Source organism: Hippocampus comes, unplaced genomic scaffold (genome assembly GCF_001891065.2).
Source record: "Hippocampus comes isolate QL1 unplaced genomic scaffold, H_comes_QL1_v1.1 scaffold151, whole genome shotgun sequence".
Lineage (NCBI taxonomy): Eukaryota > Metazoa > Chordata > Actinopteri > Syngnathiformes > Syngnathidae > Hippocampus > Hippocampus comes.
The window spans coordinates 1,431,838-1,454,761 of record NW_017805591.1 but is presented as its reverse complement, the minus strand read 5'-3'; the positions used below and the strand labels follow the sequence as shown (position 1 = coordinate 1,454,761).

General features: G+C 42.3%; 1 protein-coding gene across 41 annotated transcripts in view; it reads left to right on the top strand.

Annotated features, from left to right (window-relative positions):
* The first annotated feature begins 265 nt into the window (after positions 1–265).
* adgrl2a (adhesion G protein-coupled receptor L2a) overlaps positions 266–22,924 on the top strand; it is a 111,438-nt gene continuing 88,779 nt past the window's right edge. For 22 of the 41 annotated variants that reach the window (XM_019880333.1, XM_019880332.1, XM_019880330.1 and 19 more), the window contains exons 1-2: positions 267–965; positions 21,122–21,296. In XM_019880333.1, coding sequence (XP_019735892.1) covers positions 21,233–21,296 — 64 coding nt within the window. In that variant the 5' untranslated portion in view covers positions 267–965; positions 21,122–21,232. Of the gene's footprint in view, positions 966–21,121; positions 21,297–22,924 lie in introns of all 41 variants that reach the window. The other 19 variants (XM_019880321.1, XM_019880320.1, XM_019880313.1 and 16 more) reach the window with 1 other exon arrangement.

Here is a 22,924-nt window from a genome sequence, read left to right as displayed (position 1 = left end):
ATATATATATATATATATATATATATATGATTTTTCAGTTAGAGCTGGTTTGTCTCATTTTGTGGTCCTTGAGTGAAGGTGTTTGAAAAAAAATGCTGAACCACGGTTTAGCTTGGCTACTGTGTCATCGTGGAGGTGTTTTATTGTTTTATTGCTGTGATTCCCCCCCCCAAATGTAAGATAACAGCAGAGACTAAATCCTCGTTTTCATTGGTTCACTCGACAGGACTGCCCACTGTAGCACATCACTGTTTGCACTAAAGCAAAGGATACATCTCAAAGCAGAAAAAGAGCAAATAAATGATGTATTGATAACATCCTCCCAATGATTTGATTTGAATTTCCTCAGACGCCAGCAAAAAAAAAAAAAAGATGGCACGCTAATAAGCCCCCTGCTCCAAGTCCTGCTGTCGCCGCACAGCCCGATCCGACATTATCCACTCCGCGCTTTTGGGCCGCCCCTGCCCTCAGTGGGTGCCCGCACACGACAGTCTGCTCCCGGCCGAAGCACTGGCTGGCTGGCTGTGATTACTGCAAGTGTGCAGCTTGTCCGTTCCTTCTTTACCCCGAGAGCGGGCTCTATTCCGGCTTCAAAACTTCTAAGCTCGCAGCGCAAGCCGTGGATAGAGCCACCGAGCGTTCGCTGACACTTTTTTTTCCCGTTTTGTTGCACAAGAGGAGAACAGACTAGATGGTGTCGGCTCGGTCCCGCCAGAGGTGTTGACGAGATCGGGCAGAGTGGCTTTTGGCTATGGAAGTGTGCCCCTGGAAGAGAGGCACGGCCGGGATGAGAGGAGAACCTGTCGCCGACTGAGAACCAGCCCGAGTCCCCCGCAAAAGGGCATGCTTCACACCCGCAAACCCTGACAGGAGCTCCCCCATCAGACACTATCTGACTCATTTTTTCGCCCCCTCTTACTCATATTTTTCAATTCTGACTATATTTCGCCTGGCTTCGCTGCAAGGTAAGTTTTTTTGCACTTTAAACGAAGGAAGATGGCTTTAAGTTTAATGTGCAGCAACTTTACCTACTTTTGCAAGCACACCCCATCGCGTGTTCGGCACTCAATTAAAAGAAGCTTTTTGCAAGGCAAATTCTATTTTAGCAGCTTAAAAAGTCACGGTCACACGCAGATTGCGAGCCGATAACTCCAAAATACTGGGGGGGGGAAAAAATCCCTGTGCAACAGATGTGCGGCCGCGTTGAGCCTGCATCACGTTTCAGAGATGGAAGAAGCTAAAACATTAATTTCGTTTTATTATTTCAGTTCCATGATTCATTTCCCCCCTTTTTTACAAATACGTTGATGCTCGTGTTCCATTCAGTGGGGGATTTGTAGCGAAACTGCGAACTGAGAAGTGATTTTTGAGCACATTCAATGGCTAATCCTTTGTAATTGGACAAGGGCTATTTGTTCAAAGACATGGGAGGGAAAAGTAGAGAAAATTATTCTTGAAATATAATAATCAAAAGTGGTGCTATTAATTGGCTGGTTAATGTCAGCCGAATGATGCAAAGGGAGAAATAAATGTGGCTGTTTATGTCTGCGCAGCAATATAGCAAAATCGGGTGATTTTCTTTTTTTGGGGCTAATTTATTACCAAGGATCTTTAAGGCAAGTGATCACGAGCTGGGCGAGCAGCAAGCCGCGGCCTGGCCGGTGATACATGGCAGCCCCCGAAGCACAGCAGCACTCCTCGGTCATCCATCACGGGATTATTGGTCAAATTTAGCCCCGCATTTGACATAGGCTCAGGTTTAAATTGTGCAGTTTGAAAAAAAGGGTTTCCCGAGTGGATTCAGGTCCATGATTGCGATATAACTCGTTTCTCACAATGAAAAGAATGATGTGCATTTTGGTACATGTGGATCATTTTAGAAGACTCAATCATATGAATGAAACAACACAGTTTGAAGTATAAGCAAGAACGCATGGTTTAAAAGTAAATCATAAAGGATAAATTGGCAAATTGTTTATATGTATGAATTGATCTAATCCGTTGAGGTTATTTCCAGGTCTTTAAGTCGTGCTCTTTGTGCATATTCCATGCACTTGGAATAACCGCATGGGTATAGGCTGTTAGAGTGCTGTTTTCCGAATTGTGTATCAGGTATTGGCTGTAACGTTGCTTCGACTCAACCCTTTGTGTTGTGCTGTGTGTGCAAAGCTTTCGTAAAATTAAATTGACTCACCGCTAGTAAATTTAGGCGAAAAATGTGGGTCGATTCATGAAAAGAATTTGAAAAGGCGTCTTTTTTTCATTTTAGGAGCATTTTCAAAATATTTTCTTTGCTTTGTCCATCACTTGTGACATAAGTGTGAGCACATTGTTCCGATCTTAGAATGGAATAGGGTTGGGTTCCATAGAACCCTTTTCTCCTCTTTTGACCAATTTTATGTCCAGGAATGGATCGATGCGGGCCAGCTCGCTTCTCCAAAGGGTTTGAAGCAGTCACAAGTGTCTCACATCCATTTTCTCAACTTTTTTTTTTCCCCCCACACTCCAGCCAGTAAGCGTGAAAGAGGAGGGAGTGGGTGAGAGCTCATCAAAATTTGTGACATTATGGGCTGTTGCTTGATGCACCCTTGCCCATCCCACACTTGTTTTCTTGCACAATAGACGGCAACCGAGATTGGCTTCGTCTGATGAATCGCACACTAAAGACACCATTGTTTGGACCCTTAGATGATAACAATGAGTCAAGCACTCGCACTTGGGCTTTATTAAAGTAATTTGTTATTGATTTAATATTGAACAGCTTAGACGAGTGGCAACATTCGCTTGCTCTCGTTGTGTCATTGTGCCAATGAGAATGGGCTGATGTTTACCTTCCCAGTGACTTAAGGGTTGCTCTGCCACAAGCATCACATTCTAGGCAGAGCTTTAAAATCCTCACTGATGACCATCCAAATATGCTCGCTCTTCTTTTGCCTCTCCTCTCAAGCAATGTTGTGTCAAGATTCTAGTGTTCTCGTTCCATGAGCGAGTGGAGTTTAGGCTAGATAGGATATGGAGTGGACTCATTTTGATTTACACTCCGTTGCCAATTTTGGCATATAAATTGTGGGTTTGTGGGTTTTTTTCTGCATGGAGTCATGCTGGGCGGATAACTGCCCGCCATTAAAAGGAATAAACAAGGCTGTAAAGAAAGGCATGGATGGAAGGTGCGCACTTTTTCTACGCCAAGTACTTCCCATTCATGTGAGTTGTTTTATTTTACGATTGCTAATCAGTAAAACACTGGGCGCTACTGTGCGCACCAGCACCTCCACCACCACCAAACATTTGTTTCCACTTCCCAAAAAGTCCTTGCAGGGGTAACGAGGGTGGAGGGGCTTGGGGATTGATTCGTGGGATTCGGCTGACGAAATTTCCCGCTTGCCGAAATAATTTCATAGAGGTACGTGACACGAACGAAAGGATAGGTTGCAACGGCTCTATTTCAACTACGATGACGAGAAGCAACATGGCTGCCGTCCTCACTCTGTGTTCCCGTTAGTCGGCTCTCTAGCTGCCTTTTGTGTAATGTTTGTGCAAAGTGCACACACAACCGGACCCACTTTGTAGTTGTAAGTCATATACTGTATTTTACGACATGTTGCGCACATGCTTGGCTTTCACAAGGCTGCGCGTGATTTAAAACTATGAGTATTGGTCACACCCAGCATGTGGGCAGGAGGAGAAAATAGGCCAACAAATGAATGAAAGATAGAGAGAGAAAAAACAGACTTTTTTTTTTTTCAATCTGAAATAATTTGCAGTCAGAGCAATGTCACTTTTGGAAATATTGGAAAGAAATATTGTATTGATAGAAATGTGCAATTAATCTTCACACTCACCTCTTTGTTACCGGTTTCATAAGAAGAAAGAATGGAGACATAAATACGAACCCACAGTCTCATTTTTTGGGGGCGTATATGTGAACAAGACTTGTGCTTATCTGTGCACAGCTGCAACACTATTTGGAGAAAATATTCAATTTGTGCATGTCAGAGGAGATGGGAGGCTTTGAGCAAACAGCATTTATTGCAACTCCGCCATAGCAGCCGTGAGCAGGGCGTGCATTGGGAGAAACGGGAGGATCTGCACACGTCTGCCAGGGGAAGGGAGTCATGTCTCGGCTGGATTATAAGAGAGCGAGGCACTTAAAAGCCCCTGCGCCGACAGGACACGGGCTGTTATTCAGGGATGGTATGGGTAAACATGGCAGAGCAATATATCTGTCCTTGACAATTGTAACTCGTTGCAAGTGAGAGAAGTACGACTTGGTGCCTCTTTGCATTTAAAAGGGATAAAAGAAGGAGCTGCGGCTGTTATTTAGTCTATTCAGCCTGGTCCCGTTGCGCTAATTTAAGCGGGAACCAGTTTTGGCAACTTAAATGCGTTCAACAATGTGATTGCACTCATCACTGTGCAGCAGAACAAAATTAAGTGGAAAATGTTTTCTAATGTACTCTGGTCATCTACTGTCGGTTTGAACTTTTTAATCATCGAATATTTCAATGAATGCCCTTCAAATATTTTTATTAGTTTTTGTATGCACTTTTTCTAAAAGTATTACCTTAAAGGAAAATGTTTCCAATTCATCTAAAACTTGAGTCAGAATTTAGGTTTGTTTGATTTGTCTTTGATCCCGAAAAAAAAAAAAGGAAAAATGGAATCAAATCAGCAACACAGGACTGTACTATTAACACCACAACATGACTCATATCCTTTCATAACAGTCATAGAATGAATTTTATGATACAGTAAAACATTTTAGTAAACAAACATTACCATACCATTAAACAAAGTTTTTTTGTCCACTTTACCTTTTTGCAAATTTTTAATTTTTTTGGGGATAATTGACAATGGGGCATTTCATTTGATATGTTCCTGTTTAGTGGATTAAGTCTGCTAAGTTGTTACTGTGTCGTGCAGCGTGCGCTTGGCTGTGTTTGGGGCTTTGTTCTCGCACCGTAGCTTAGTTGCCAAGTCAGATGGAGTGGAGCGTCTGGCCTGGGACTTTCAGAGGAATATCACAATATCACAAGCCCGCTAAGTTGCTAAAAAAACTAAGCTAATCAACAAAATAATTATCTGTTCAATTGCTACTGTGCCAGAGACATCAAACGCAGTGGAGGGGTGGAAAAACAATGAAATTATGTGATAATGATTGCTCATGCTGACAGGAGGCGCTTTTTTTTTGGGAGGGGGGTGGGGGGGGTTGTACGTGAGAAAAGATGGAGCTGGAGGCTGCTCACTCACCAAAAAGAAAAAAAAAAAAGAATCTGTGTACATTTTGAGAATGAACATAAATGTCCATCATCACCTCTAATGAGCTTCTTATGTGGGTTTTTGGGCATTGAAACAGAGAGAGAGAGAGAACAGTATTAGTCGATTAATTTCCTGCAGTGAATCATGGAACCTGCTGCTTTTATCTTCACACTGCGCACCATGTGTGGGCCACAAAAAGAAAAAAAAATGGTTTATGTTTTCCTCACACGCTCATAAGTTTGGCCCGCCGTGGGTCCCCCTCTACTCCCCGCTCTTCCCCTTTCACTCTGGGCACAGATAAAGTCTCTGCATATGAATTAACCGCCCTCGTTGAGCTTCTTTCCAGTAATTGAGAAAGCAGACACCGTAAAACTATCGTCGTATTATATCTGATATGTTCTTCTCTGAGCTACTTTGAGGGTCTGCTTGGAATTTTTTTTCTAAAAAGAAATCAAAGACAGTACATTTAATTTGATGGCTACGGTTAGAATGTTGTGCATGATTGACATCAAGTTTGGGGCGGGGGGGGGGGGTAGAGAGCAATCTCAGCAGGTGCGGTACGGGTTGCTCTAATTGTAAAAAGTTATGATGATGGATCAGAAATGTGTTTTTTGACAGGCTTGTGAAAGAAGAAAGAATAAAATATACTTGGTGATTAAAATTATGCCGCTTTATTAACTACACCCAGCCGCCACTTAACCACTTTCATAAGATTCTACCTTTTATATTCATAACGGTGATCCGTTTTTAGGTCATAATTGGGCATCATCTTGATTATTGTATCTTGAATCTGTAGTTTATACTTTCCTATCTTGTGCTGCTGTACCCAAAGTCCATTTTAAAGTCCTATATGTGAGATGAGCAAATCGGCAGGTATAAATACATGTCAGTCCTCCGTGTTGTATGGGGAGGCTTCAGGTTGGAGTGCGTTCTGTTGTTTGTCTTGACGCGAGCGCTTTTGATTGCGTTGCTGCAAGCGGTACACAACGCGCGTGTGTGTATGTTTCACAATGAAGTTTCCGCTCGCTGCTGTCTTACCAACACAGTGCAAAATGGCCTGAGGAGGAGTTGTTCCTGACAGAGATGCATTGTTTGAGGCAGCCAATAAAGGCGCGCGCTGAGTGGCTACATCTGTGAACCTCCTCTTGACTACAGTGTGGGCCGGGCGGCAACAAGGCAACTGTCACAGCTGCACCTGCTGCTCTGTCCCCTCGCTCTGTGCCGCCCGCCGAGCAGCCACCGCCGCTTCGGCCGACTCGGCCGTGACAAACCAAAAGCCCTCGGCCTCATCTCGACTCAACTAGACATGTCTTTCTTGAGGAGAAGGCTCTTGAAAACAAAGGAGAGAGAAAAATGTGAAGTAGAAAAATAGAATTGAAATTGTTGCCCCCCCAGGGACTTAGATGTAGTTCTGCTGAAGTGCAAAATCTCTGCGCGTAAAACAAAATGGGGGTCACGAGAGCTGGCTTAATATAAACTGACCCGTCTGGAGAGTAGTATTAAAGCTAGTTGTCCCTCCATGTTACCGTGAATGTAGAATCCATGAGCTGCTTAAGCGCGCGCGCGCGCGCACACACACACACACACACACGTCTAATATTTTAGTACAAAGGGTCTATTAGCTATGATTGTAATTATTTGACTTTAGTGACTACTTTTTGGTGTTTTTTAAAAATTATTATTTATTACGTTTCTTTGTAATAACGGCTCTGTTTAATTTTGTTATTTTTAATAAAACTTGGCTGAGCGGTCGACATTTTATGGTTGTCCTGCTCAGTGACCTGTTTGGTGTCATTTGTCATACTCAGTCTTGACAGTGAATTGGGTTTCATTTTGCAGCTTCAATTTTCATTTTTATGATTTATATTTTTTACATATTGAGCAGCATTATTTTACAATTTGCTTTTTTTTTTTTTTTTTTTTAACACGAGTAAAAATGTGTTAAAATAGCTGAAACATGTTTATGAGGCAAAAAGTATTGACTTTCTGTCCAAGTGGAGAAGAATCAGGCTAATGACAGCATGCGTGTAAGAAGCAGTGATTCATTGAAAGCTGGTGTGTGTGTGTGTGTGTGTGTGTGTGTGTGTGTGTGTGTGTGTGTGTGTGGATGGAGTGGGGGGGGGCGTTGAGACTGACTCCCCCAGTTTCAGCCTTGCTTGTACAGCTGTGCCAGGCCTGCTGGCATGGGCTGCTGTTTTTTGGATCGAGCTCTTCCACCTACGCTGCGGGGGTGCTCAAGTAATAATCATCCTTAACATTGGTGATAAGTAACCCTCCACCTCCGTATCGGCATTGGGTTGATGGAGATGTCAAATGATACATGTATTAATCATGAAAATTGGAAAGGAGAATATTGACACCTCTGATCTTTTTTGGCACGCGCTGAAGAAACATACATGTCTGCAGGCTGGCCCACTAATGCTGCTCACACATCCCCCCCAGTGTTGTATTCATGCGGCACGTTTGCTTCTAACACTTCTTATTGCTTTTTAATATTCTGCGTGTGTGTGTGTGTGTGTGAATGCTGCAGAGCCTACCTGTTTTGTCTGCAAAGCAAGGAAAAAAAAATCATATTCTAATTCACTTGGAGATACAACAATGTTAAAATTTTCCGTCGGCAATAAAGCACCTTTAATTTGTTCAAGGCTCATACACGTTTCTATTCATATTATGAAAACTATTTCTATGACGACACTAGGAGATGTGTAATTACCATCGTGTAATGCTCTATCTTCGCATTTCTCTTCCTTGCAGCTTGTTGGAAGATGTGCGTCGATAAAAATTGTAGCTTCTTCTTCTGACATGCAGGGAAAAAATAAAAATAAAAAAGGGTAATTTAAACTTCTACAGACTGTTTTTATGCAGCTGTAAAAAGTGTCTGTAAAACCCAGAATGAGTTTTTGAGGAACCTCTCTGAAGATCGATTGATGCAACCTTTCAAAAGGCAATCAGCCAATATTTAGTTAACGATATGCAGTTATGTGCAAAAGTGTCTTGCTTTTTTCAACATAGTACATTAAGTAACAAGAAAGGTACGGACAATTAGTGCAACATTCAATCTCAATTTAAGTGGTAGGTTTTTATTATTGCTTGTATGTGATGGATAGTCACTTTATCCTCATTTTCTGGCTGTGTGTGTGAAGGTTCAGGGGTCTTTGTCATTTCAGCACTGAACAGAGTTCATCAGGGATGGGTAATTTAAATGATGAAGGGGGCCATGATTTTTTAAAATGTTACTAGAGGACAAATTGGAACCATGCACTTCCTAGCTGTATGACAAAAGTGCCATTTTAAATATCGACAGAATACAAAATACATGCTGTTATAATACATAGTACATTTCTCAATGCATGAATGAAGGATCCAAAATTAGCCACATCCTGTGATTCTTTTCATTTATTTTACCCCTCAGCGCAAAGGGCTCTCATGCATGAAAATTACCATTCAAGGAAGGCATGAAAATGCTGAAAAGTAAACCAACATGAGGTGCAACAACTCCTTTTCTGTTGGCCCCCCAAAAAAAAAAATCTACTCACTCAAAATGTTAAGATTATTGAGGTGCGATGTGTGTCCTTCCTGCATGTCATTCCAAATCCGAAAAAATATGTCTGCCATCTAGGGGTGAATGGTGGTTTTACAACTTAAACAATAGAACCACCGCTAGAAGTGAGGAACAAGGACAACAATTAGCGAAAATATGTGTATACTTGTGGATTTTATATATATCAAAGAAGTCTTTGTGCAGTCAGGTCAGCTACGCCCTTGTGACAACATTATATATATACACGTGTGTGTGTGTGTGTGTGTGTGTGTGTGTGTGTGTGTGTGTGTGTGTCTATTTACATCTTGAGAGAGAGATAAGGTGGCACGGTTGTCGAATGGTGAACAGAGGTCACAGAACAGAGGTCCAGGGTTCGATTCCAGGCCCCGGCCACCCTGTGTGGAGTTTGCATGTTCTGCCCATGCCTGTCTGGCTTTTCTTTGGGTACTCTGGTTTCATCCCACATTCCAAAAACATGCATGGTAGGTTAATATGTGCCTCACGATTGGCTGGCCACTGATCAGGATGACAGCGCCGGAATGCTGTAGTTGAGATCTCGCAATCGCAGCATGCATGACATCATGTACATTGGTTGAAACACCTGAAAGTTGAAGGTGCAAAAACAACTTCAGCTTCTGAAAGCCATTGATGAGTAACCTCTTACTCCATATCATGATCAGGGGAAGCAGTCTTCTTTCTCATTTTACTTCACTTTAGCAGTGGCTCTTGCCACTACCCCGAGATGAGGCATAATACAAACATCAGTTGTAAGTACGAAAAACATGACAGACATGGACTCTTAAAAATTAGGGCAGGTGGGAACAAGACAGCTCGTTGAAACACATTAATTCGAATTTTTTTTTTTTAATACTGTTTTTATGACCACCACTACTTTTTTTTTTTTTTTAATTAAGGAATTGGCTTAATAACTGCTGAAATCTAAAAATATCTGGAAAATATTCAGGGTACAGTTTCATGGAGCAAGTAGTTTACCCTAGCCTTAATGTCCAGCAAGGATTACTGTCTAGTTTATACTTCTTATCCGTCATGTGAGTATTTTTATTTAATTATTTTTTTTTTTTACTTTGAACTTGATCAGTGGTTCAGTAGTGTGATGAGAGCTGATCCATATCAGCTGATGAAAAATGACCGTAAAGAGGTCAATCAAACGAACAAAAGACTGTTGGATTTTTTTTTTTCCATTGAAAAAAAAAATAGAACTAGTGGCATTTGTGGCATCGTTCGTCAGTTTGAGTTGATTACAGTGGAAGGTGGTGAAGTGAGCTGAGGATGCAGCTTCCGTAGGCATTTCCATCACACAAAGGTCCTTTCTGCCCGCGGATAGACAAAGAGCTGCATTTCGGTAGAGGCCGAGACCTGCCCACAGGATGTAAAAGTTTTCTCCTATTTTGCCTGATAACATCACCCCGACAGCAGAGGTGAGTTGCTTTCATGTTTAGGATGTTTAGCAAAATAAATACAATACACCTATGCTGAAGCAGAGGACCTTATGCTCTGTAAATGTTGCTATGAGACACCCGATGGAGAGCACAGTAGACATTCCAACGCCTCTTCACTTGTCGTGCACGCAAGCTTTGATTTTCTCACCTGAAGCGGCTCCAGAGTTTTATGTAAATATTAGAGCCAGTATACAGTTGTTGCAGACATATACTGTAACTTACAGAGTGGAAAGGGGGTAAACTATCTTCTGCAATCCCTGACAAAAGACTCCTGTTCCATCCATGCTTCAAACTTAAAGAAAAAACAAAAATGTAGCTGCGTCTAATGAAGCTTTGGTAAGCGCATGCAAGTAGAGCGTGCAGTGATAGCCCCAAACTGAAGTGCTAATTGATGCTCTGGATATTTTTGGCATGTAAGACAAAGATGGATGGCGGCGACGGAGAATATTTATTAGCCGGCTACTCCTTTGAAGTCGCAATGTGTGACTGTTTAAAACCTTCTAAAATGTATGTACATTTAAAGTGCAGTGACGGAGCCTTTAAAGATCTTGAGCCATTCCTTTTAAATGACATCATTAAATCCGTTTGTGCTGTGCAGCTGGAAAACATGTTCTACATATGGGAATTGTTGAGAGGCTTTTCATGACGAGTTACTACACTAACATTTGTCTTTTTGCACGGACGCTAAGAGAAGTGGACATAAAGTACACGACATGGATAAAGAAATTAGTCCATACCCCTTCATCACAATCAACAATCAGTATTTTCTGTTCCAGTATGTGTGCCTGTTGTAATTGTGAAAAAAGTGGATGTGAAAATATCTACACGACAATGTTTTACTCAGTTATCGTCATTATTTTCTTTTACAAGATACCATTGACCAAAAAATGAGAATTAATTTTGAGCTTGATAACGTGTTAATTATTGTTGTATGCAGTAGTGCAGATTAGAACTGTACTCTGCGACCTCGGTTAGCTACATGCGAGGTGCTAGCGTACCTAATTATTTGGCCGGCTGGTGAAAGTATCTTCCATTGCTGCATGCTATTATCTAATTCTGAGGTGTAGAACGCGTGACTCTTTCTTCACATTCCATTTGTAGTGCAAGTGAGTTGTCCTCTGCTGCCACAATTTGGAACGACTTCCATCTGTAACTACTACATTTCAGTGTAATACCTACACAGATACTGTACGTTGATTCACATCTCGACTTCATACGCAATCCCAAGCGGCGGTTCAAAAGGTGCAATCTGAAATTATTCTCGCTTTCAGAGTTTGTTCTGGGAATTAAGGTCCCTTTGGCATTCAAATTAGGAGCAGATAATTTTCCATTGTGAATGTTTTCTCGCATGCAGCTTGGCAGTCTCGTTTAGCTTCTCTTCTTGTGTCTTTGGAATCCTATTCAGTGTTAGGGGGGAAAAATGCGCCCTTCCCCTTTTTTTGCTTATCACTAGAAAGTAAACACATTAAACACACACAAGGTGTAACACTAGTGATTGCTGTATCTGCTGTCCAGCTGCGGATGATAAGACAGGCCATGAATGCAAAATGTCTTTCAATTATACTTGAATAATGTTGGAAAGGGGATGTCTATTCTTCCCCCTTTCAAGAAAGCACTAAACATGCGACAGTATACATATTTTTTTGTTTTTGCAGTTGTCCTCATTTAGCTGTGTTGCGCCAAGCAAAGTGAAGCAACTCCACTTTCATCATCTCATGAATTTAAATATGGCTCCCAGGTACTAAAATTGCCTGATCCATTGTACAGTGAGCACACCAGAGCCGGATTCACGCGAACCTTCGTTATTAAAATCGAGGGTTGGCGGGGTGAGCTTGTTTGCATCACAATTCACCTCTCTGTCCTGATGCTATGCTAATGAACACTGAGGAGAATTCTCAGCCCCACCAAAACTGAGGGCGGGACGATGGAGCTGTTTCAACGAAATTGCTGGAGGAAATCTAATGGTGCACCGTGAACTTTTTCAAAGCTTTGCTCTTTATGCCAACTGGCTGTGATTGAATGTAAAAACACAATGCACCCTTTCCCCCTTTTGTTATTGTTCTACTCATGTAGCAAAAAAACAAAGCTGAATATAGCTTAACAAGCTCCATTACCTGTCGGGGTGCTGTGATTTAGGGCTGACAGGTGATTGGATTCGGGAAATACGACACCCAGCTTTTAGAATATGTGTGTGTGTGTGTGTGTGTGTGTGTGTGTGTGTGTGTGTGTGTGTGTGTGTGTGTGTGTGTGTGTGTGTGTGTGTGTGTGTGTGTGTGCTTGCTGATGAGACCCAGGGTCATACTGCGTTTTCGGTTGACATGCTGCTCCCCTTGTGGAATGAAGGCATTCATGTTGTCTTTGGGATTGAAAATAGATTCAGCAGTGGTGTGGCAGGGATCGTGACATGCCAAGATGAAGCTGGCATCTGTACATTCATGCCGCTGTTGAAAGCATTATTCACTTGCGTTATTGGTCTAATCAATTTGTCTCTTTGCTGAATTTTCATCTACACCAAGAGAATTAAGTCCATAGTTGTCCATTTAAAATGCTCCAAGTTTTGCAAAGTCCATGAAAAATCGAATTTGATGAATACGTACACAAAAGTCCAAATCATTTGTTTGGTTGTCCCTAATTGTATGGTACCGTGTAAGATCTTCTTGCTTTGTTCTGTCAAAGTGACGTAATGTGGCGTCTATTATGTTAGCCGTTTGTCCTTCAGCTGGGCTGCAGAAGGTTAAAAGCATCAATTAGACACCAAGTCACGGTCGGTCACATTATGGCCCAAGCCTTTAAGCTCAAAGAATTGCATTTTCAAAAAAGAGGGACACACAGCGATTACTGCTTTCCAAGTCTGTGAACTTGTTTTCTTTTTTTTGGTTAAAGTATTTTTTTCTTGAATTGTACGCAGCATTTAAATATGGTGATATGCTTTGGCGGAATGATGAGGCGGATGCAGGGCAAAGGTGCAATTGAGTCATTGTTAAATGCAATAGTCACTGAGGAAACAGGCTTCACATGTTTAATGCTTTTCTACTGTCAAGGTACGCACATCGCTTTTGCACTCATTAACCCAGTCACACAGTGATTAACGGGGTATATTTCCATTATTGGAATGTAGCATCTCATTCACACACTGATGCGCTAAAGCACCAGGAGCCACTTGATGTTCAGTAACTTTTTATATATATATATATATATATATATATAACTGTTCAAATTCAGCTCAGATCATGTTTTCTTTGTTTTTCATCACTTATCATTATTCACTCACCTATTTTGTTAGATTATGAAGACGGCTGAAATTAATAGCAGAACAACTGCAGCATCACTGTTATTTCTTAAAGCTACTGTAGAATGCCTTGTAAAGTTCTTTTTTTTCCACTTGTGCTGCAATTCAAAGTGTGACGCACATTTTCGACACAAATGACTTTTGCATGTCTTAAGGTTTTATTGGATGCTATATCTGAATCAAGAATTTACCAACAGAGACTCGAAAGGTGGTTACCATTATCCTAAACAATGGCACTGACAACGTATTACCACTTTAACAGCATCATTATCTCAGTTACCATGTCCATGTTTTGTGTCGCTGTCCTCTATGTAAAAAAATAATAATCCTGTTAAATACTGCCTGATGATCACCGTGCATATTTGATGCCGTGGCCCTTAATAGAAACCACACAGCTGCTCATTTTGAAAGAGCAAAAGTTAGAGGGTCACATAAGCTGCCTACTAGTGCGAGTCCCTGTAAACACAGCGGCATTGTTATTGTACACTATCCCCACACTTTATATATCCAAAGGGCTTGCTTCCTTTTTGGCAAACAAACATGGACATAAATAATCACACAGATTTTCAGTGAGGCTGAGGCACTGAGCAGCCCCGTGTGCCCAAAAGGGAGTGCGCCGTGGTTTTCTCACTACCTATCACGGTACGTTGTGGAGGAAAGGGGCTGTGGTTATTCCGACGCTCAATACCGTAAGTCGCTCCTGAGTATAAGTCGCACCAGCCATAAAATGCATAATAAAGAACAAAAAAACATACATAAGTTGCACTGGAGTATAACTCGCATTTTGGGGGGAAATTTATGTGATAAAATCCAACACCAAGAACAGACATGTCATCTTTGAAGGCAAATTAAAATAAAACAGCAGGCTGAATAAAAGTACGAAAACAAAATTGTTTTCTCTCAACAACTAATTCTGTAATCCATCTCTTGTTCAAACGCATGCAGAAGAGATAATTATCATTGTCTCTGTCATGACGAATTTGATGTAGTTGACCAAAAAGAGCAGGTAGGCAAGAGAACTAGGGAGCACTGAACAAAATGTATTCACAAAAAAAGACTTGCATGGGTTCACTGGAAAAACTAAATACAGAACACAATGTCCTGAAAAACCTGAAAAAACAAGTAAACAAAATGTGCCAGGAACAGAAACAAAAAAAACATGACAGTAACAAAACAATCTGACCAAGACTGACAGAAGCTAAGGAACTAAATACAAGCAAAGTGAAATGACAACAAGGAATACTTGGACAAGACACAAAAGGGTTGAGGGAGCTGATTGGTTGACACAAGGGACCCGGATGACAAGAACAGGTGGCAACAAAGCCAAAACGAGGAAGACAAAAGCACATGGGGAAACAAAACTCTGAAACTAAATCAAATGTAATCTAAAAAAAAAATAAAAAAAAAAACCATGACAGTCTCATGACTATCCCGTTTTGTCCGTGGTGGCTGCCGTTGCTGCCAGGAATAGATAGTAATCGGAGCCTTATCGAATGACATGAGACTCAGTTGCTGAAAATACAGATTTTTTTTTTCCTTTGTTGGATTCTGGAGGGCAGGCATGCCCAACCCAAGTCCGCGGGAGCCGCTGTCTTGTGTTTTATACGTCTCCCTCGTCCAACACACCTGATTCAAGTGATCATCTCATCAGCAATTTCTGAAGAAGCATGATCATTTGAATCAGGTGTTTTGGAGTAGGAAGACAAAAAACACGCAGGACAGCAGCCCTCGAGGACCGGCTTTGGACACCCCTGCTTTCGAGTCTTTAGCAAGACAGCAGAGTTCAGTTGAGCTCATCCCCCAAGTTGACAAATTTCGCCATGGCCAAGCGGATGCCACTGTAAATTCATACTTTTATGATGTCCTAATATACTCGTTGATCAACAATCCGGCAGAGTATTTACGTGCACACTCTAATTTGATTGGGTTTGTGGCTAGTGGAGTTCACTGTATAGGCTTTGCCTACATTCTGAGTGAAGGTGAATCACGCCTGGTCAAGGACTTATTGGATTTGATTGGCAGCTCCTATCACCGTGAAATGCCCATTCCTATTCCTGATCTTCCCATTTATCATTGTGTATTAATGTCAGCCCAATAATTCCCAAGCACAGGGAACATTTGGCAAAGACACCGTTTAATAGTCCTGGCAGAATCATTCTTATCTTAACAGAGCTGAAAGAATAGTTTTGTGCTATCAGCAAGTGGAAATGACATTTTGAAATTCCTTTCTAGATAATCCACTTCAGTTGCCAGTAAAACATCAAAATTACAACTCAGATTTATGGAACCTGTATTACAACCCGGTTGCCGTGTCGAATCATTTTGCAATAATCCCTATGGGCGGACAGGTATCGGTATCTTACAGAACTAATAGGATTTTCAGTGCATTGCTGAAGTGATTATGAAGCTGTGGATGTCATACACCTGTTTACATTGAGGCAGAGAGCAATACGACTGAATCATAGCACGCATCTTTTCATATTTTGCTGATATTATGTCCACTAAACCCTACCTGGACTGGATCAGCTTTTGGTGTTTGATTGTCAGGATGTCTCCATGCACCCAATAAGTTGTATTGTTCCAACCGATGGCTCATAATTGCTTTATTTCGTAGCCATATGTCCCGATCAGTGGGGAGCACAGCTCATCGATGAGTTGAGTGGCTCATAAAAATGATGAATGGTGCAAACATGAAAGCAATGAGCCCAACGAGCACCATGCTGCTGTCACAGGCTGTCGTGAAATTGTTTTTGTGCATGAAAGTGATGCTCGCAGAGCAGTAAAATTTACCATTTATTTTAGCTAAAGCGGTATCAAAAAAGTATCGACCTTACTGATTTGGATGAGCCTTTACTCATCCTCTTACTTTGGAAATGCGTCAATTGAAAGCTCTTCTTTTGTCTTCGACTTTCCTTTGTTTTTTTGGGGTTTTTTTCATTCCATTATGGAGTCCAACCTTCCAGCCCGCTATTGTTTCAAACCACCGCCCCCACCCTACACCCCACTCTGATCTGTCCTGTTGCACTACGTGCAAGTTTGACCTGATGTTCCCCTTGCGTGATCTCTGGTCAGGGCCGTTGTATGGGGTGAGTGAGGTGGTGGTGGCGGAGGGCGGGGGGGTGCACCAGCAGTCACCCAGCGTTTGCGTGGGTGTCACTCCTGGGCTGCTCTCAATCATTCCCTCAGCAGAAAGGGTCAACGCCTGATTCCTCCATGCCCCATATTGGGCTCAGTGGGGCTCCAGACTCATCTGATCAACAGTCTAATCGCTTTCCTCTGGAGTGCAAATTTTCCGATTTCAGCTTTCCAAATTGTACTTGCACACCTCTTCAGCCATGGAAAAGCAGGAGCGCAATCTATTCTGGGGGGGGGGGGCAGGGGGGGGGGTAGTACTTTCCTTCCGCAGCAGTGCCTGTGTGTTTGTGCATCTTAGCTCTGAGTCCCCGGGTGGTTTAGTCCTTCCGAGGTCGGAGATGAGAGGGGGGCCTTACAGTGTGTATGAATTCATGTTTGAGCATGCTGTTGGGAAGAACCAATAGAAACAACCTTCCTATTCAACACGTGGTGGTCTGTTGGCTGTGATTTACATTTCAGTGAATGTCCAGGCCTGTGTTTTGCATGCCTGTGATGTTCGTCGACAATTAACATCCCAACTCTTTCTTGTGGTTTGTTGAAAGCTGAAGGGCTAATTCAAGGGTCAAGCAAGACTTGCAAGCTGTCAATCTTTTTTATTGTAACTTGAATCCCCTCCCCCATTCAAGTCCTTTTCTTCTCAGACACCCCTAACCCCCCCTTACCTCTCCCAGACCTCTTTTAATAGAAAAGCCCAACTATTCCTCTATTCTCCTGTGGCCCTCTAACAGCCCAAGAGGGACAACCAAAAGCTTTGTCTTGGAGAAGCCATGCATTCTTTCACATCTGCCTCTTGTTTTCAGACCTCCCTCGCCACCCCTCCAATTCAAATTTAAAACTGCCCTTTTCAATCAGCCCTCCTCCCGTCTCTCCTAATCACCCCCTTCCTCTTAGCTACTAAGCCCCCGTTTTGCACTTAACTATAAATGCAACTGATTTGTTTTGAAACAGTCTGTCATACACACCCCTGGAGCATCTTTATTTTCCGGGACACTTAAACATCTGCCCTGTAATGACTTCATATGTAAAAACGAAACAAAACAAAAGCCCTATCAATTTAACAACCACACGATCTGTGCTTCGGTTCGATTATGCCTTTGGAATCAAGCCACTCTGTTGCTGACACCCTTCATCATCTGTCTGGCTTGGGTGCATAGATGCAAACACCTGTTCTTAGATCACGGCGGTGTGGAGGGGGCTCAGACTATGATCACTGCCGGCGTCTCTGTTTAAAGGCATGGGGAGAGAAAAGCAAGCTCCAGCTGAGAGGGGAGACTTCGGCGCATCTAATGAGGAGAATGCCAGTCAGACGGCGTCCCTCCGGTCTGCGCCTTTGGTGTCTGTGCATGTTGAACACTCACAGCATGAGACAAAATACATTAAGTACAAGACTGTTGTAATCGATTTATAGAACAGCCATGTACATGTATGAGGGAAACACACTCTGCATTTACCTCATGGCAGGGGATTTCACTACCTCCGAGGCATCTGTTTTTTTTGTCTTTAGACAATTGAAGTATGTTGAGCACACTGCCAGGAAATAATAACAGAAGGACAACAATTACATATGGATCATGTAATAGTTTGCTTACCGACTGGATACACCCTCAGACGCAGTTAACCTGCCTTTGAAACTGTTAATGTGCAGCTCGGGTCTCTGAGGTTGTTTGGATTGAAATTCAGACACAGAGGTATACAAGGATTAAAGTAATACGCAGTTCTGAGTTGAAGGAAGGCAATGTGATTTGACAGAAGACTTGCGAGTGTTCTCCTGATAACTCCAGACACGTTTGAGGTTAAGCTTTTAATTCAGACCATTAATCTCAACCGAGCCAAGAAAATCTCGTTGTTAATATGCATTTCCATTAAAATTAGAGGAGGGCTATAATGGGATATAAACATCATATCTCATCTATCTCACTCAAGGTCGTGAGCCGCCGGGCATCGGTATTTCATATTGCACATGACGTGTGAATGCTTATATGCCATAATAACTTATTTGGGATTGCGTGCCTGCACAGAAGAGGTCCCAGTGTGGACTGAATGTTAGATTTTGGTTAAACTCATGACTAGGATGCGAGTGATATAACACCATTTTACAGTACTCAGGGTACACATTGATTTTTACACATTGATCTAATACAAAAAAACATTGGTGGGTTTAAACCATTTCCATTTGAACAACTTTTCAAATTCACAATTCTTTCAATGAGCAAACTAGGTTTCGAAGGGAATTATTGTCATGTTTTTGTATGTGCACCACGAGTATTCTAAGTGGACCAAACAGTCAGTGGTAAGCCTGTGCGTGTTTACATGGATCGTACAAACCTTTATGCTCCCTTTGCAGCTTTATTTTACAGACGGCCGACACAAGGTCTCATCATACAATTCGAACATGCAAGGAAAATGGCACTCAGGAGAGCAAATACCTTCACCAAGGCGAAACAATCCTTGTCTCAGGACCTAATTCTTACCCTCCTCTTGTGTATGCATATATTTTCTAATTCAAAGGGGAAGCTAACTCCAAAATTTTCTCGACAATAATATGTTCTTTGTGCCTTCACTAGTCTAAACACTGCCTTCTGATTCATATTATGTTTGTGGAATATGCTTGAAGCAGCAGAATCTACCCGTTTTTCGCCAACTCAAGGGGCGGCCATTTTGTCACTTTCTGTTGGCTGAAAATGACCTTGGCAAAGGTAACGACCGATATCAGCTCACCTGTTTTGCAAACATGATTCCTCAACAGAGGCTGTGAGCTTTTTATAGTCCCTGAAAATTTCGCTTAATTTAACCTGCAAAGCTTTAAAAAAAATGTCTTCTTTTTTAAAACTGTGTATTCATTCACTACACCTAAACATACTGCGATGTCGTGTCCCGTACTCCAGCTAAGTTCAATTTAATGGCTCTGAAATTAGAGGTCTCATGTGAGGCATAGTGTCACATTAGATGAGGTGATTATGGTAGACTTAATTACAACTTTGTTGCCTAATGTGTGCATGCTGCATGTTTTCATGCCCGTGAAGTACTACACTGTCTGGGAACTAGCAAACACAAAATAGATCAAACGCTCGACAGCCAGCGGATATTCTCCAGTGAGTGGAAGCAGAGTTTTACAGCTCTGGCTGCACGCGACAGGCAGAATGCCTCGTTTGAACATTCGGAGGAAGGTTGCAAGCACATCAAGAAGGACACGGCTGTTTTTGATTGGCCTAAAAAAAGATGAGGGGAAAGCAATTTCTAATGGGGTCCTGTGTGCCCCGTTGCCTAAGTGATGCCACATCCCTTGGTAAATGTGCTAATGGTTCATGGAACTGAGAGGACGGAGTTGAACCCACCAATGTAAACAGGCGGACAAAAGGGAGCCGTGTCGAGTGTGAAACGCCTGCCTGGACGTGCAGGTAGGCATTAGGTTTCACCCTGCGCAGTCCCACCAGTGTATCCATGACTTGGGAGGGGGCCATTTGCTTTTCTAGCGAAAGAGAGCAAAAACAAACATTCAAACAAAGTCCTAGTAGTGGGACAGGTATGGATGAGGTGGGGAGACAGGAATCCTGCTCGGGAGTGATGGGAGTGAAAGGGTGTGGATGCAGAGATAACTTTGTGGTCAGTCACAACAAAGCGTGTTGACCATTTGCTCTCAAGTGTTTATTTGTTTGCCTGTGCCTCGGGGGTGGAAAAGGCAATTTTACTTCTTAACTTGCAGCTAGAATATCAGAAGCAGATAATAGTGGGAAATAGTGACTCGTGGAAGTCATATATTGGCCCCTTTGTGATTATAATAGAGACGTTTAACTGGTTCCGTGGGCTTCAAATGTAATGTCCCTCGTTCACCAGGCTGAGCATGTCGGAAAACATGTTGCATCATGTTCACTCAGCCGTATGATTTTTGCATTTAACGCTGCCGTCAGATTATTTAGTATTTGCCATGCACGCGGATGCGGAAAGCAGTTCAGCTCACAGTTGGCCGCTTCCTCTCCGTTTGGAGCATTTTCACTCTGGGCTCATGTCAATTTTCTGTCGGCAAGCGAGAGTCGACTCCAAATCTGAGATGTCTTGATAAATCAACATCACTTTAAAATCTTTTAAGATACGGCTCATGTGCTCCTGGCTCATAGGCGCAGGCTATGTTTTATAGATGGGGATTTGAAAAAAAAGAATATAATACTTGAATTAGACATGGGTTGATAAGATGGAGCATCCCACTCCCATAGTAAGTCACAGTGGGGTTGGACAGGGGCGGGCTCTGTCTGTTTGACAGTATTGGTTGCACCCAGTTTCTGACAGTTAGGTGGTCCCGCTTCCAAATGCCATTCAAGGATTTCCCCTTCTCATGATTATTGACCCCATGCGCTTATTTCGCAGGCCTTGTGGGTTTGCAGCATTTCCCTGACTACCATTTCACCACTGACGTTCCCTCTCGATGTGTTTGCCCCACAGGTGAGAGGATCGATGATGCCCATCTCCAAGAGAGTTTGGATTGGACTTTTTTAATCAGAAGCCTTTTGTCACGACACAAAAACCTGCGAGAGACCACCAAAGCTCGGCGCCATGTGGAAACTACACACCTTGTGCTGGTTTATCATCACGCTGGTCCAAGTCCACTCCACCGAAGGTAAATGCAGGCGAAACTCTTTAGGACTGTAAAAACAGAGCACCATTTTACAGCATCCTGCGAATGAGTGTTTCAGGCTCACTGACAGTCAGTCACTCGGTGGGGAATTTTCTTTCTTATAGACTTATTTAGGAATTCTCGAATGAGCAATGAAAATGTAATGCTCACGCTGCTCCTCTGGGGTCCCACAGTGCATGTCTAAGTAATGTGACTCCGAGGACCATAGGCTCAGGCGGATGGGGATGAAAGGGAGCGCTTTCATTAGTCGGTATATCTCAGACAAATTGTGATTTGCCAGAGATTTTCTGCATGAGAGCGCCAGTTGTTCCCAGTGGCATCGGAGCTGGATGCGTTTCGAAATTTCGGCCTAAAATGTTCTGTGTCGTGGACGGCGTTCACAGATTGCACACCTCAAAAACGTTGATGTTTTAATCACGGTGCGTTTTAGCTCTGATTAAATCAGTCTCGGTTGTATCCTAATGGCCAGATTTAGATGTCTAAACTGCATATCATAAACACTTTACTCTACTTATTAGTCTTTAATCACTGCAGTAGTGTTGCACTACATTTGGTAATTGCTGATTGCTTTAAAAATTGGCTTCTCTTTAGTGTAGTATATCAGAAGAGCTATTAAAGATTTGTTTCTTTGGTGCCAACTGTTTGTAGGTCTCAGCCAGGCTTTCCTTTTTGGGAAGTTCAGTGATGTAAGATTATTGAAACGAGTTGGCAAATTAATAATTGTTGCAGCACGTCAAACAAGACACCTGTGTGTAATCGTAACATACGATTTCTTTTTAGCTTATGTTATCTGGCTTGGATTTTTACAGTCGCACGAGAAGCAGAGTGTGCGGCTCCTTTCAGCTTCAGTGGGTTTGCCAAACACTGAGAAGCAGAATTTCATCAATGCTGGCAACATATATCATCTTACGTCTCGCGTCATGCGGCGATAAGAGCTTGCAATTTTCCGGGCTTATAATGTGACTACACCTTGAGCAAATGGAGATAGTTGGGATCACCAGAGAGCTCTCGCGTGGCGCTACATCTATTTCAAATGTAGTGTTAGGCTAGCCCAAACGTGTATGTTAAAAATATACACACATTTAATGTTCAGCATGATGATCAACTTCTCAACGCATGCTCTGACGTGCACAATGAGAAACATTTACAATATAGGCAGCATTCAAACAATAGCAAATAGGACTCATCATGTCAAGTTAAAGTTGCTACATTCCTTTAAATCAAAACAAAACCAGAAAAAAAAAAAACAGTAACATTCGGACCTTGTTTGTGGTTTACCCTCGAATTCTACGTGGGCTCACTTCCTACCCGGTGAAAGTGTGGATGTGAGTGTCGACAGTGAGTGTCGACATGTGCCTGATGATTGACTGGCAACCAGTATCACCTCCAATAGACATTTAAAAGACCATAATAGAGGACATTAGAAAAATAGGAAGGTTCTAGACTCTACGAAACTTTTTTCGTGTTTAAATAACTGAAGCTTGTTTAACGTACTTGTGGCCATAAGTAGAAATGTGCAAATTCTATTAAATAATGCGTACTTGGTTTGGCTATTGAAAACATTTGTCATTTATGTTAGTTTGCGGCCCCCGCCCCCCACCCCCCACACC